Here is a 16,356-nt window from a genome sequence, read left to right as displayed (position 1 = left end):
GAGAGTGATCTTTATTGTGATTTGGAAGATTAAGAGTTCAGATCGTATGCACTAGGGTGAGGGATTAAAATCCTCCTCCCACACTTCAACACATGCCGCGTAAATTATAATCCAAGGAATCTCCTTTTTAAAATTTCCTTGAATTGTGGCATGTGTTGAGGTGTGGGAGGAGGATTTCATCCTCCAACCTGGGTGCATACGATATTGACTTGAAGATTAAAGTCTCTAAGGACACTCAAGAAACAACATCGTCAAACATAGATAGTCGTGAGGATTTTGAAGAAAGTGGTGCATAGTATCCTTAGGAAACTATATATACATAACACAAATATATTCTTCTTATAAATATTTAGATTAGATGTGTAAGCGATAAGTTGGTATAGCAAGTAAAGTAGTAGCCCTTTGCACTGTTAGTCCAAACTTCTCCTTCACGTCCAACTCACTAGGAGACATACCATATGGAAGCTCCCAATCAAAGCAATGCACCAGTTGCGCAATTAATAATCCAACAGTTGTTAATCCCAATTCCATTCCAGGGCATCCTCTCCTCCCCGATCCAAATGGTATTAGTTCGAAATCGTTACCTCTAATGTCTATATTTGTACCATTGAATCTCTCTGGAATGAAATCTTCAGCATTATCTGACCACGCATCAGGGTCTCGTCCAATCGCCCAAGCATTTATGATCAATCGAGACTTCTTCGGTATGTAAAATCCGTTGATAACAATGTCCTCTGTAGACTCGTGAGGGACAAGCAGTGATGCCACAGGATGAAGCCTCAATGTTTCCTTCACCACCATTTCCATGTACTCCAACTTTGCCAAATCCGTTTCCTCTACCATACGATCTAACCCAATCACACGTGTCAACTCTTGTTGGAGTCGTTTCATCACTTTGGGATGTCTTAGGAGTTCTGATAAGACCCATTCAATAGCGGTGGTTGATGTGTCCATTGCACCCCCAAGAATGTCGAAGATCACTGCCTTGATATTGTCTCGATCCAGTTGCATTTCGTTTGATTCTTCCATCAAGGACAACATTACATCGACGAAGTCCTTGTCATGTTGTTGTTTCTTTTTGTCTGTATCTTGCGCATGTTCATCAATGATCTTCTCTAGCGTTTCATCTATGATCTTGCTAGCAGCCTTCATGCGCCGAGTCAGTCCCTGTGAGAAAACATTTATAACGAGTTGTTGTAGAGATGGTTATTGGAAAAAAAAAAAAAAAAAAAAAAAAAAAAAAAAAGAAGAAGAGGAAACCGTTTTAATCAGTGTTCTAAAAACCCATTATAACTTGTGCTGTAATAGATGTATTAAATCTAGTTGGTAATTGATTACCATCTGCATTATTTGAAAATTGGAAAATTCAACCGATCAAGGCCTACAAATTTTAGAAACCGTATTCCGACTGTCCAAGACCGTTAAAATTTTGATATTCCCCAAATTTGATGGTTCTAAGCCTTTGAAATTCTCCTATCTTCCATTAATTTGATGAACCGTTGAAAAAAAAAAAATTTGACATCTTGATTTGTCGAAGGCCGTCGAATATGGGATTTTTTTTTTCATGTTATGATATAGGCATACTTATTCGGAGTCATGTAATAGGTACTTTTGGCATTTTCAGATATATACAAGATGAATAAATTAGTCGATAATTCTTGGGTGATAATAACATGAATGTTAATTCGGTATATTTATACAGAGTACATCAATCAAGATACTTTTAACATAAATATTCTAATTATTAATAATTTCCAATTTAAAATATCTTACTTGGTATTGCTGATCATATGCTGTTCTTCGTTAAAATCTTCCATTTGTGATGATGTACATTGATAATGATACAGTAAATCTCATGAAGTTTAATACGATCCATCTTATTTTCTAATGGTATACGTATACACATTATTTTCACATATTACTTATAGGAGGTAATTTTGGCATTTTGAGATTCGAGCCTCCAAGACAGCATTAAATCATAGAGCTACCTTAAAAATGATAAGGATTTCATTCGTTTGGATTAAGCCGTTAGGTGTTTGGATTTCACTCTTTTATTTAGAACCGTGGTATCATCCCATTGATTCATCAGCTTAATATAAGAGAATGGCTATTGCCACACCAATTCCTATGTAATTAAATCACACAAGAATAACACACAATTGGTGTGGCGTTAGTAGCTCTCTTCCTAAAGCAGCAAATTCATACCCTAACTATTTCATGTAACCTAATATACGGGAGTAATTTCGTGTATCACAATAGACCTTGTTACACTGCATCATAATATTGATATAAAATTTTAAATTAATTTATTTTTTCAATATAAAAATATTATGTACAAGTGTTATTCGAGTTCAAAAGCTGAGTAAATTCATTTTCTGAGGCGATTGGGTAAAGTTGAGGCCAAGTCACTTCAAGATCCAAGTTGAGCCGATTCAGCCAAGTGTCGATCGAGTGGACTCAGATGAGTTTTAAAAATTCTATCACATTCACATATAGTAATTTTTTTAATTTGTTGTATCACACGACCACACCTTATGGAGTGTAATAGAAGAAATAATACCTGTAGGTCAAGTGCCCCAATGAAGGGTATATAATCAGCTAGATTGAAAGCTCCAGCCATAGTGATTGCCTCCTCGATCACTGGTTTGATATTGAACCTTTTGTTATTGCTCTTCCCAATTATCATCTTGTAAGTCATTTCCTCTATGATCGATCCCACTTTAGCTCTAACATCAACAACACGACGATCCTCAGCATCGATCTTTAGTAACTTCACAAGGTGGCCTACTTCATCTTTCCTCATCGGCCTAAATGAATCTATCTTATATTTACTTAGAAAGTGAATGGTACACACTTTGCGGATATACCTCCAATATTTTCCATATGGGGCGAAACCCATGCCTTTGTTTCCATAAGACAAGTACTTGGCAGCTTCAGCTTTGGGTCGACTAGCAAAGATGATGTCGTGGGTCTTGAGGAATGACTCGGCTACTTGTGGGGACGAGACTACGATGGTTGGGACGATTCCGAGTCGGATGTACATGATTGGGCCGTACTTCTTCGACATGCTATGAAGGGTACAGTGAGGGAGAGTGCCAAGCATAAGAAGGTTGCCAACAATAGGCCATGCCCAGGGCCCAGGCGGTAGCCGATGACCAATGTTATGTTCTGTATGTCTTATTGTGCGTAAGAGATAAATTAACAATACGAGCACAGGTAGAAATACAAATATGAAAATAGGATTGAAAGAAGACATGATTGGTGATTGGTGATTGGTGATGGAAGGTAGAAGTTCTGAAGTAGAGATTTACACCTCAATTTTCTTATCCACCATCTCTGGTTATATAGAGTCGTGTTGAACCAACTAATATTTAAATATTTCTATTTTTAGGTGCAAGGCTATGTTTTCAAAATGCTGGCATACGCCTTGATTTTGGACCTCAATTTTCTTATCCACCATCTCTGGTTATATAGAGTCGTGTTTAACCAACTAATATTTAAATATTTCTATTTTTAGGTGCAAGGCTATGTTTTCAAAATGCTGACATACGCCTTGATTTTGGACTTTAATAAGACTCTTGTAAAATAACCCTTGTCATCAATTTCTTGCCGACATGTTGTTCAAGACCAAGGTGACTCGCTGAGTTTCCATTTTTCCTGAAAGTGTCATCATGCCAAAGTTGGAATTTAAGTAGTTCTTCTTCCTCTTAATCTTTTTTCCTTCTTCTAGATGGATATCTTTTGTTTCTAAAATGGACTTACAAGTTGTGACCCATAATTTAAAGAGTCTAGCTACATTGCATGCGTTCGACACTGGGTTCCACACCGAGTTGACCTGGCATAGCCATAGATTTATTTCTTTGAGATACTAGTTAGAAAATCAATGGTTCTCTATGCACTACAAGGTTAAGTTAGTGGTTGAACCAATGTCCAACGCAGGCACTAAAGCATTTTCCTAATTTAAAATAACATTTATCAAAAGATTGTAACATTATTCCACACACCCCCCCCCCCCCCCCTTTCTGACAAAAAAAAAAAAAAATCTATTTTCCTTGATTTCTAAATCATGATTTTTTTATTTTATTTATAAAAAAAAAATCATCTTCGATCTCCCTCAAATCTCAATATTGTCTTCGAGGTTTTACATTTGACTGAGATAGAATCTTGAGTTGAAAACAACGAGATTTTTAAGAAAAATTAAGTTACATTTTGACATTTGAAGATGAGCATATTTGGCCAATTCTAACCTCTTATAAAAGATCAAAATCAAGTGGTATACCATCAATTTGAAAATCTATGGAAGCATCTTATTATTCCCTAAAATTTATTATATTGGAAAAATTACTTAAAGGACCCTCATGGAAGGGTGTGTTTTTAAATAGTCCCTAAGTTCTACGCGTTTTCTTTCTTAATGGTCTCATACTGTCAAGTTCATAATCTTTATTGTCAAACTCAACATTTTTTTATTTAGTGTCGAGTTCACATTTTTTTCTGTCGATCTCACCACTATTTATTATCAAGTTCATCACTTTTTATTTACTGTCGAACTTGACGCTTTTTTTAATTACTACTGAATTCACCAATTTTTTAAAATAAAAAGTGGTGAATTTGACACTAGTAAAACCCATCCATTTTCAATTTTTGAGTTTTTCCGACTAAAATACATGAAAATATCTACTAAAAACTTGAGATAACGATTTGTTTAAATGATTTCAACCCAAAAGAAATATTATTGATCGATTTTCATCCAAAAACTAAGAAAAAAAAGTGATAAATCCTAATTTTTTACATATATCTTCAAAATGTTTGAAAAAATTGAAAATAGCTTTTTCGTCTTTCTTAAATCCTTTTTGACAAAATGGAATCTTCGAAACTTGATTGAGATGTTTGAGATGCTAAAATCCATATTTTGGATGAAAACGATGAGCTCTAACAATGAGGGCATTCAATCGTGAGAAATGTGGGATTTGAAATCCAGGCAGTCACAAAATTCATTGAATTTTCGTAAAAATTCGGAAAAAAAAATTGTCAAAATGGGGTCAACCGATTTATTCTGTGATTAATCAATCGATTGGTTAAATTGGCAATTAATTCTTAATCAATCGATTCATTAATTAATTTGATGATTCGACGGTTTCATTTTGTTTGATTTCTCCATGTGCTATACGATTTTGTTCTTCCCAATATAAAAGAATTAATAAAGAACCTGCATTTCGAATAAGAAAAATTCTGTAGGCCCATCTCAACCGCTAGATTGCTGAAAATCTTTAAGTCCAGTGAAGTTGGCATTTTTCTTCCTTAAATAAAAATCATGGGGCCCACATGGTAAAACTATGTTACCTAAATCACCAAATAATGATAGATCAGATTTAAAGAAAGAAAAAATAAAAGGCAATTGAAAAGTGGTGAATTTTTAATTTTAAGCCCTTATAATTTTGTGATCTACACATTTAAGTCTTGGGAAAGTGTTTTTATAAGCCAATTGAAAATTGAAAATTTGGTTCTTTTATATATATATATATTTTAAATTAAATAAAGATAATTAAAAAAAAAAAAAAATAAAAGGCACTTTTTAACTTGTTTTTAATTTGTGATGTATAGACTTATATATCTATCTTAAAAATATGAAAACAAAATTTTTCTGAATTTTTATTTTTCGAATTCATGCGAATTGGTCTCTTGGCGATTAACGATCCAATCTCAACTTTCTTACTAGGGGTTTAGGGATCATTTAAAAAGAAAAGATTTACTAAATGTCCTGCAAAGTAATCATTGAAAACTTAAGAATTATTTAGAAAGAAATCCCTTCACGAGGGTCTTTTAAATAAGTTTTTTTTAATTATATTTAGCTCTTTATAGCACTTTTTCGGTTTTAAAAAAAAAGTAATGGGTACATGAACAAGTAGAGGCTGCACAGGTCAAAGATAGATTTCATTTTCAATTCTCTAGAGATAAGTTTCTTCTTTAAGACTAAAATTTTCGTGACAATGACAAAACTATGTATCCTCATGTATTATAATTTAAATTAGAGTCGTACTAGTGGGTCATACACGCACGCACGCACGCACAAAAAAACAAGAAACCACGATGTCTATTTCAATGATGCTTCAACATTTTCCTTTAAATTAAGAGGCTTGGTCAAGTTTGGTTGGCCGTCATAATTTACACGGCATGTGCCCTTTGAAAATAAAGAAAAACTAACTTTCAATAAAATGACCTACATATACCCTTATTTTATGAAATTTTTTAGCACTTGAAGGGCACCTTTAATATTATCAACTTATTTTTATTATAAATAATGTATTGATTTGATAATTCTTTACATATATTGAGGCAATAATCCAAGTATTTGTGTACATCTCAAGGAATTTTGATAGGAGAATTTTAAATACATTAAGATTATACTATTAGATTCAGACCATTTAAGAAACATAGGTTAGATCACTATAAAAATACTTAAATTGAAGTCTAAGCAAAGAAAGTATGAAGTACCTCAATAAATGCACATTACTTACTAGTAGAAATATGACATTTTGCTAGAAATAAATTATGAAAAATCTGAGCATATCATTAGACATGTATTGAAACATTATGGAAAAGTAAACTGTGAGTTTGTAATAATAAGTGATCTGAGTGTCGAGGAATCATCAAGTTAAAAAAAAAAAAGATGAAAATTACGCTCACTTCCTAATTATCTTTTTAATAACAATGCTTACAATGTGTTTGGATTGAGAGAAATGGAGACAAGAGAAGAGAAAATAATTGAGTTTCTTTCCATTTCTCCTGTTTGGATTGTTAAGTGTGGAGAGAAGAGAAAAAAATTGAAAATAAGAGGAGAAAAAAAAAAGAAAAGTGTTCTTTCTCTCCAACAATAGAGAGAAGAGAAGAGAAACCTTTTAAAAATATTTTATAATGCCAACTCTGCCCTTAGATCTTTTTTAAGATATTTAAAAATTTTAAAATTGTCCCAAGTTCTCTCCTGTCATTCCAAACATGGTAGAGAGAAATTGAGTTTCTCTTTTCATAATGAGTTTCTCTTCTCTCTACTTTTTTCAATCCAAACACAACCATAAAGAAAAATCAAGTTTTCAAATTCTATTGTCTTTCTTTTCCAAGGCAGCCACCAAATCCTGTTTCTCCCTATCGTTTAAGCATCTTTTAGCGAAAACCAAGAGTTTGAGTAAGAGAGAAAACTTCAACTCCTACATGTTACAAAACGAAATTCTATTTTTGATGCAATCAATTACTACAAATTTGTTTTAATTAGATAGAGATATAAAATTGATCTTGAGTCAGAAATGTTCGGAGGCTTAAAAACTTATGTCTTGTCAGTAAAAGAAAGTTGATTTTTAGTGATGAGTTTTTTAGTCACAGTCTATACATTGTCATTGAAAAGTAATTTTTAGTGGCAACATTAATATGTTGCCACTAAAAATATTATAGAATTAACAACTAATGCCATGGATGTAATTTAAACTTTCTTAAATGTGACCACATCAAGATATTTTGTGGCGACTTATATTTTGTGCCACAAAAGGTTTAGGATTTAGTGGCAACTCAAAAATATGTGTCACTAATGCCATGAATGTCATTTTGACTCTCTTAAATATGACCACATCAAGATATTTAGTGACGACTAAATTTATTAAAAATCATTGATTGTAATAATAAGAACATTTATTAAAAATAGCAAGACACAAATTTTGTTTAGTAGGTACACCTATATAAAAATAAAGTACTTGTAAGTAGAGCCCTCCTTTATTTTGTTCGACTCTTTGAGGCCTTTTTGGGGTGTCACTTGTTCCAACTTAATTATATTAATTAATTTGAAAATGATTTTATGTTCCACTGAATCAAATAATACTCAAAGTAGCATTGTGTTTATAGAGAACTGTTTTTTTTTCTCACGTATATACACTCATACCTCTAGAAAAAATTTCTATTGTTTCTGCACACTACGTGAAAACTAGAAAATTCGATAGAAAAAATTGACAGGCCAAGGTCCACAAGTTTTAGAAATTGTATTTTGACGGTGTAGGATTGTCGAAATTCTTGATATTCCCAGATTTGACGGCTTAGAGTTGTCGAATTTCTCCCATCCTTCATTAATTTGATAGTTTCGACCTGCCGAAAACAAAAATTTGACAATAAAAAATTCTACCCCTTTGTCCGTCGAATTTTATGAAATTTGACAGCCCAAGGCCGTCAAATTTGGGCTTTTTTCATGTTGTGACATCGAGTATTATTTCAAGTCACTCTAGCAATTTTTTCTATTTGAATTTTAATACATGTTGAACTCTATGAATCGACAGACCTTACTAAGTTATTAAGGATTTCACCCTTACTAATGGTCGTTGGGCTCACCTCGTGGCATCTAAAAACATGATCCAATGCTTCGACGTTGCAGAGAAAAATATTCTATAAACTTGGGAAATTTTTTTTATAAAAAAAAGGTTATTTTTTACCGTTGACTTTTAATTTTAAGTTTGGGAGTTAGGTGGAAGTTTGGTTGCCATCCTTTTTCAAAACCTTGGATCAAGCCCAACGGAAATAGTTTTTTGAAAAAAACAAAAGATTTGGATCTGAGTTTTTCATTGAAATCCTGAAGGTGTGGTGTTGGATTGCTGATGTGGTAATCCATTTGAGCAAAACAACTCTTATTAAAGCTTAATTTCTTACTATGTTAGCAAGGAAATGTTTCAAGACTGTAATTCCCTACCACAAAATTCTAATCTAAGGCACAATACGTTGAAATAGGGAACATTTTTAATAATTTTGTAAACTTTTCTCTAGAAGATCTGAGCCAATATCTAAAGGTTTTTGTTGTTATTCTACCAGATGAGCTGGACTATTATATTTCCCAGATTTTGCTAATAGGGTGGGGATCAACCTTGGCTTTCTCAAATATTATTTTGAGGTACCGTTGAAGTTTCGGTGAATAATAAGATGCTCTTTACATTTTCATCAAATTGATGACATGGCCCTTTTTTTTTTTCCATGTTGCTCGAGATTAATATTGAAAACGCTCATCTTCGATTACCACGAGAAAAAGAAAATGCATGATTTTTTCTTGAATAGAAAGAACAATATATACGAGTCATGCTAGAGTAAGATTGAAATTGACATATAGTTGCAGACATTGGTGTGCATAGAACCATAGATGCTTCTCACTTGTTGTAGACACCCCATTTTTGCATCTGCCTGATTAATCAACTCGTCAACCCGATCGCAATGATTTCCAATGATGGATGTTATTTCCATTGCTTTATTTTGTTACCAGAAATGTTTCAGAAATCCGGATGAGGTATCTCGAACTACAAAATATTAAAAATCACGCTACGCTAGGAAAATACGATCCTAGAAACATAGAAATCATCATCTTGCAAACAAAAAAAAAAAAGCTTCACGATAAAAATCACTAAAAATTGATCAAATTACCAAATTACCAAAATACCCCTAACATCAAAATAACCCTAGAGCCTATATTACGCTTAGGAAAACTCTTTCGAACACATAAAATAACAAATTAGAACCAAGATATTAAAAGTCAAGATATTAAAAGTCAAGATATTAAAAGTCAATCAATTAAAACTAAAGTCAAAATATTAAAAGTCAATCAAATAAGACAAAAAGTCAAAACCCTAATAGAGTTATAATTAAATAATAACTCTATTTAATAGAGTTCTAACTAAAATACAACTCTACCTAAAACAATTCTAATTAAAATACAACTTTACTTAAAACAATTCTAACTAAAACACAACTCTAATTAAACACTAACTCTATCTAAATCAACCCCTAAAAAAAATCTATAAATAGAGGTCCTCACACTCTATTTTCGTATCAAATCATAAATCCTAAGAGAAGTAGGTTCAAAAGCCCTCCTAACCTCCCATAAACCCTAGTTTTGGAGTCCTAATTCCTTACATAACATCCCTTCTTCGATTTTAGCCTAAAAAACACCTAAAAGCTCTTTAAAAATACCCCAAAATCCATTAAAAAACTCGAAGAATTCAGATCCAAGAAAGAAGAGATACCTTGCCTCGGAGATCGGAAATCAAATCCGGAGACAGAACGAAGCAAGAAGTACGGTACAAGGAGCAATTTTTGTCGGATCTGAGGAAACGATAAAGTTATTTTCGGAAAGGTATAATTTCTTAATTTTTTTTATTATCTAGGTTTTTTTTAGCAATATAATTTATTTGGGAAATTAGTAGAGACCGGCTTTTGCTGGGCGGGGTTGGTGCCTAACACCTTCCAACCCCGTAACGTGATCCCCAGACCCTTTTTTCTTTCGTAGATTAGTAATGTTTGCCTTTTTTTAGAGTCAGTTTGGTTCCTAGACCGTAATAACTAGATGGCGACTCCCAAACCTCAAGGGTCAAAAGCGGATCCGCGCACCCCGCGGATCGAGGGCGCTTTCACTTGTATCTCGATGAAAAACATTTATGTTTAGTATTGGGGTGGCAATGGGTCGGGTTGTGTTGAGGTAAGGGTATTATGAAAATTTACCAAACCCAAACCCGGCCCATTTAATAGTCCTATCAAAAACTTAAACTAAAACCCAATCCATTTAAAAATAGGTATACCTGACCCATATATAACTTGTTTAATAAAATTATAATCTTTATCAGAAAAAACAAGATACATTTCCACCATCTAAAATAAAATACCATAACCAAAAATAAAATTACACAACCATAAACTATGATCAATGGTAAAAATAACTTTCTTTTAATTTTTTTTTTTTTCAAACTTCATATACTTTTCTCCTTTACAACCTTGTGACATCAAATCATGTTTTTGGATGCTATAAGTTGATGTGGTCGGAAAACTTTCCTTATAAACTTGTAAAGGAGAAAAGTATATGAAGTTTGAAAAAAAAAAATTAAAAGAAAGTTATTTTTACCATTGAACATAGTTTATGGTTGTGTAATTTTATTTTTGGTTATGATATTTTATTTTTGCTGGTGGAAATGTATCTTATTTTTTCTGATAAAGATTATAATTTTATTAAACAAGTTATATATGGGTTGGGTCAGGTATACCTATTTTTAAATGGATTGGGTTTCGGTTTAAGTTTTTGACAGGATTATTAAATGGGTCGGGTTTGGGTTTGGTAAATTTTCATAATACCCTTACCTCAACATAACTCGGCCCATTGCCACCCTAATACTAAACATAAGTGTTTTTCATCGAGATACAAGTTAGTCCGTCAAATTTGGGCTTTTTTCACATTGTGGCATCGAGTATTATTTCAAGTCACTCTAGCAATTTTCTCTATTGAAATTAATATACGTTGAACTCTATGAATTGACAGGCCTTATTAGTGACGACTAAATTTATTAAAAATCATTGATTGTAATAATAAGAACATTTATTAAAAATAGTGGGACACATATTTTGTTAAGTAGGTACACTTATATAAAAATAAAGTACTTGTAAGTAGAGCTCTCTTATTTTGTTTGACTCTTTGAGGCCTTTTTCGGGTGTCACTTTTTCCAACCTAATCATTTCCTTACTAACATAGTAAGAAATTAAGTTTTAATAAGGGTTGTTTTGCTCAAATTGATTTCCACGTCAGCAATATAACACCACCACACCTTCAGGATTTCAATGAAAAACTCAGATCCAAAACTTTTGTTTTTTTTTAAAAAACTATTTCGCTCGGACTTGATCCAAGGTTTTGAAAATGGATGGCTATTCAAGAAAAAATCATGCATTTTCTTTTTCTTGCGGTAATCGAAGATGAGCATTTTCAATATTAATCTCGAGCAAAAGGGGAAAAAAAAATGTCGTCAAGAAATTGATGACAAGGGTTATTTTGCACTAGTCTTAATAAAGTCCAAAATCAAGGCGTATGTCAGCATTTTGAAAACTTGACTTGTACCTAAAAATAGAAATATTTAAATATTAGTTGGTTCAACACGACTCTATATAAACAGAGATGGTGGATAAGAAAATTGATGTGTAAATCTCTACTTCAGAACTTCTACCTCCCATCACCAATCACCAATCATGTCTTCTTTCAATCCTATTTTCATATTTGTATTCCTGCCTGTGCTCTTATTGTTAATTTATCTCCTACGCACAATAAAACATACAGAACATAACAATGGTCCTCGGCTACCGCCTGGGCCCTGGTGTCACGGCCCTATTCTTTCGAAGCGGGGTCGTGCGGCGCAAGGGGGTCAAATCCACTTGCAAGCCTGTAAAATGATCGTACACCACACACACGTAGCTAGCAAACAAGTAAACGAGGCAACACGAGATAAAGCCCGAAGGCAACTTTGTTGATATAATATTGATTACACGGTGTAACGCGGTATAAAAGCAAATAGATGCGTTACAAGCAATTGATGATCCTATGACACGCGGGACCTCCACGGAGCTGGGCTTCAAGGGCTTCAACAACGTGGGTGTAGGCCGGGGATTGGGACAGCACTGACACCCTTCCTACAAAGTGTATGCTAAGTCTTTACTAGATTTCCAGAAGGGAACATCAAAAGTAGAGGCCGGTCATACTCCCTTATTACTAAAATGCCACTAAGCTAACAGATATGCCCTGGTACGGGGGCTGACATGGCTTCATAACGAGCCTTACATGATATTACATGGGTGCTCCCGGGTAGCTCCGGGGCGAGCTTACACCTAACTCTAGGTGACAGATGATTTGGCCGTTACACCTGGGCATGGCCTATTGTTGGCAACCTTCATATGCTTGGCGCTCTCCCTCACTGTACCCTTCATAGCATGTCGAAGAAGTACGGCCCAATCATGTACATCCGACTCGGATTCGTCCCAACCATCGTAGTCTCGTCCCCACAAGTAGCCAAGTTGTTCCTCAAGACCCACGACATCATCTTTGCTAGTCGACCCAAAGCCGAAGCTGCCAAGTACTTGTCTTATGGAAACAAAGGCATAGGTTTCGCCCCATATGGAAAATATTGGAGGTATATCCGCAAAGTGTGTATCATTCACTTTCTAAGTAAATATAAGATAGATTCATTTAGGCCGATGAGGAAAGATGAAGTAGGCCATCTTGTGAAGTTGCTAAAGAGCGACGCCGAGGATCGTTGTGTTGTTGATGTTAGAGCTAAAGTGGGATTGATCATAGAGGAAATGACTTATAAGATGATAATTGGGAAGAGCAATAACAAAAGGTTCAATATCAAACCAGTGATCGAGGAGGCAATCACGATGGCTGGAGCTTTCAATCTAGCTGATTATATACCCTTCGTTGGGGCACTTGACCTACAGGTATTATTTCTTCTATTATACTCCATAAGGTGTGGTCGTGTGATACAACAAATTAAAAAAATTACTATATGCGAATGTGATAGAATTTTTAAAACTCATCTGAGTCAACTTGATCGACACTTGGCTGAATCGGCTCAACTTGGATCTTGTAGTGACTTGGCCTCAACTTTACCCAATCGCCTCAGAAAATGGATTTACTCAGCTTTTGAACTCGAATAACACTTGTACATAATATTTTTATATTGAAAAAATAAATTAATTTAAAATTTTATGTCAATATTATGATGCAGTGTAACAAGGTCTATTCTGATACACGAAATTACTGTCGTATATTAGGTTACATGAAATTGTTAGGGTATGAATTTGCTGCTTAAGGAAGAGAGCTACTAACGCCACACCAATAGTGTGCTATTCTTGTGTGATTTAATTACATAGGAATTGGTGTGGCAATATATTAAGCTGATGAATCAATGGGATGATACCATGGTTCTAAATAAAAGAGTGAAATCCAAACACCTAACTGCTTAATCCAAACGAATGAAATCCTTATCATTTTTACCGTAGCTCTACGATTTAATGTTGTCTTGAAGGCTCAAATCTCAAAAAGCTAAAATTACCCACTATAAGTAATATGTGAAAATAATGTGTATACGTGTACCATTAGAAAATAAGTTGCATCGTATTAAACTCCTTGAGATATATTGTATCATTGTCAATGTACATCACCACAAATGGAAGATTATAACGAAGAACAACATATGATCAGCAATATCAATTAGGATATTTGAAATTGAAAATTATTAATAACTAGAATATTTATATTAGAAGTATCTTGATTGATGTACTCTGTAAAGATATACTGAATTAACATTCATGTTATTATCACCCAAGGATTATCGACTAATTTATTCATCTTGTATATATCTGAAAATACTAAAAGTACCTATTACATGATTCCGAATACGTATGCGTATATCATAACATGAAAAAAAAAAATCCCATATTCGACAGCCTTCGACAAATCAAGATGTCAAAATTTTCATTGTCAAATTTTTTTTTTGATGGCTCGTCAAATTAATGGAAGATGAGAGATTTTCGAAGGCTTAGAACCATCAAATTTGGGGAATATCAAAATTTTAATGGTCTTGGACAGTCGGAATTCGGTTTTTAAAATTTGTGGGCTATAACTGGTTGAATTTTCCAATTTTCAAATAATGCATACGGTAATCAATTACCGACTAGATTTAAGACATCTATTACAGCACAAGTTATAATGGGCTTTTAGAACACTGATTAGAACGGTTTCCTCTTCGTTTTTTTTCGTTTTTTTGTTTTTTTTTTCCCAATAACCATCTCTACAACAACCATGGTTTTTAAACTCATCCGAGACCGAGACGTATCACCCGAGTTAACTTGGTATCGGACTTGAACCAGACCAACTCACAAAGTCATTTTTTGACCGAGATTTACGAGTCACAGTTCAATTTATTGATTTGTCTCACGAGACGTCTCAAACGTATCGGAAAACTCGTCCGAGACGACTCGGTATTGGAGCTGAACAAGATGAGACGAAATACCGATTTTAAAAACCATGACAACAACTCATTATAAGTGTTTTCTCGCAGGGACTGACTCGGCGCATGAAGGCTGTTAGCAAAATCATAGATGAAACGCTAGAGAAGATCATTGATGAACATGCGCAAGATACAGACAAAAAGAAACAACAACACGACAAGGACTTCATCGATGTAATGTTGTCCTTGATGGAAGAATCAAACGAAATGCAACTGGATCGAGACAATATCAAGGCAGTCATCTTGGACATTCTTGGGGGTGCAATGGACACATCAACCACCGCTATTGAATGGGTCTTATCAGAACTCCTAAGACATCCCAAAGTGATGAAACGACTCCAACAAGAGTTGACACGTGTGATTGGGTTAGATCGTATGGTAGAGGAAACGGATTTGGCAAAGTTGGAGTACATGGAAATGGTGGTGAAGGAAACATTGAGGCTTCATCCTGTGGTGCCACTACTCATCCCTCATGAGTCTACAGAAGACATTGTGATCAACGGATTTTACATACCGAAGAAGTCTCGATTGATCATAAATGCTTGGGCGATTGGACGAGACCCTGATGTGTGGTCAGATAATGCTGAAGATTTCATCCCAGAGAGATTCAATGGTACAAATATAGACATTAGAGGTAACGATTTTGAACTAATACCATTCGGATCGGGGAGGAGAGGATGCCCTGGTATGGAATTGGGATTAACAACTGTTAGATTATTAATTGCGCAACTGGTGCATTGCTTTGATTGGGAGCTTCCATATGGTATGTCTCCTAGTGAGTTGGACGTGAAGGAGAAGTTTGGGCTGACGGTGCAAAGGGCTACTACTTTACTTGCTATACCAACTCATCGCTTACACATCTAATCTAAATATTTATAAGAAGAACATATTTGTGTATGCGTATATATAGTTTCTTAAGGATACTATGCATCCATTTTCTTCAAAATCCTCACGGCTATCTATGTTTGACGATGTTGTTTGTTGAATGTCCTTGGAGACTTTAATCTTCAAATCGGTATCGTATGCACCCAGGGTGGAGGACTGAAATCCTCCTTCTACACCTCAACACATGCCACATAAGCCACAATTCAAGGAAATTTTAAAAAGGAGACTCCTTGTATAACAATTTACGCGGCATGTGTTGAAGTGTGGGAGGAGGATTTTAATCCCCCCATACGATCTCGACTCTTAATCTTCCAAATCATAATAAAGATCTTTCTCTCTCTCTCTTCCTTATAATTGTATAATAATTGTACTTGATTAGGTCTTAGTTACATTGAGCTTAATATATAATTATACTAGAGTATTGCCCAAACAGAGATTTGTTATTTTGAAACTTATGTACTTAGCTGATGAACCAATGCCATGATGCCATGTGTATTAAATGAGTAAGAGTGATTAGTTTGTAGGGAAAAAACTTCTGAAATTTTCAAAGCATTTTAAGTGCCTTATTTTAGTAATTTTCAATACACATGGTGTGATGCCATTGGTTCATTAGATGTTAAGGAAAAGTAGATTAAAA

The 16,356-nt window shown here is 34.2% G+C and overlaps 2 protein-coding genes across 2 annotated transcripts; one reads left to right on the top strand and one right to left on the bottom strand.

Moving 5' to 3' along the window:
- Positions 1 to 230: 230 nt before the first annotated feature.
- Positions 231 to 3,344, bottom strand: LOC147401509 (cytochrome P450 CYP736A12-like). Its single transcript, XM_086442819.1, has 2 exons — positions 2,561 to 3,344; positions 231 to 1,167 (listed from the first exon to the last, which is right to left on the bottom strand). The coding sequence occupies exons 1-2, from the start codon at positions 3,254 to 3,256 to the stop codon at positions 355 to 357; spliced, it is 1,509 nt and encodes a 502-aa protein (XP_086298945.1). The 5' UTR covers positions 3,257 to 3,344; the 3' UTR covers positions 231 to 354.
- An 8,611-nt stretch (positions 3,345 to 11,955) lies between these two features.
- On the top strand, positions 11,956 to 15,806 carry LOC147401508 (cytochrome P450 CYP736A12-like). The gene is made up of 3 exons (XM_086442817.1): positions 11,956 to 12,140; positions 12,687 to 13,260; positions 14,886 to 15,806. The coding sequence occupies exons 1-3, from the start codon at positions 12,019 to 12,021 to the stop codon at positions 15,696 to 15,698; spliced, it is 1,509 nt and encodes a 502-aa protein (XP_086298943.1). The 5' UTR covers positions 11,956 to 12,018; the 3' UTR covers positions 15,699 to 15,806.
- The last annotated feature ends 550 nt before the right edge of the window (positions 15,807 to 16,356 follow it).

The sequence above is a fragment of the Akebia trifoliata genome, chromosome 5 (assembly GCF_017979445.1).
Source record: "Akebia trifoliata isolate Shusen 1 chromosome 5, ASM1797944v1, whole genome shotgun sequence".
Classification (NCBI taxonomy): Eukaryota; Viridiplantae; Streptophyta; class Magnoliopsida; order Ranunculales; family Lardizabalaceae; genus Akebia; species Akebia trifoliata.
The sequence above is the reverse complement of the archived record's forward strand: the minus strand, read 5'-3'. Positions and strand labels throughout refer to the sequence as shown.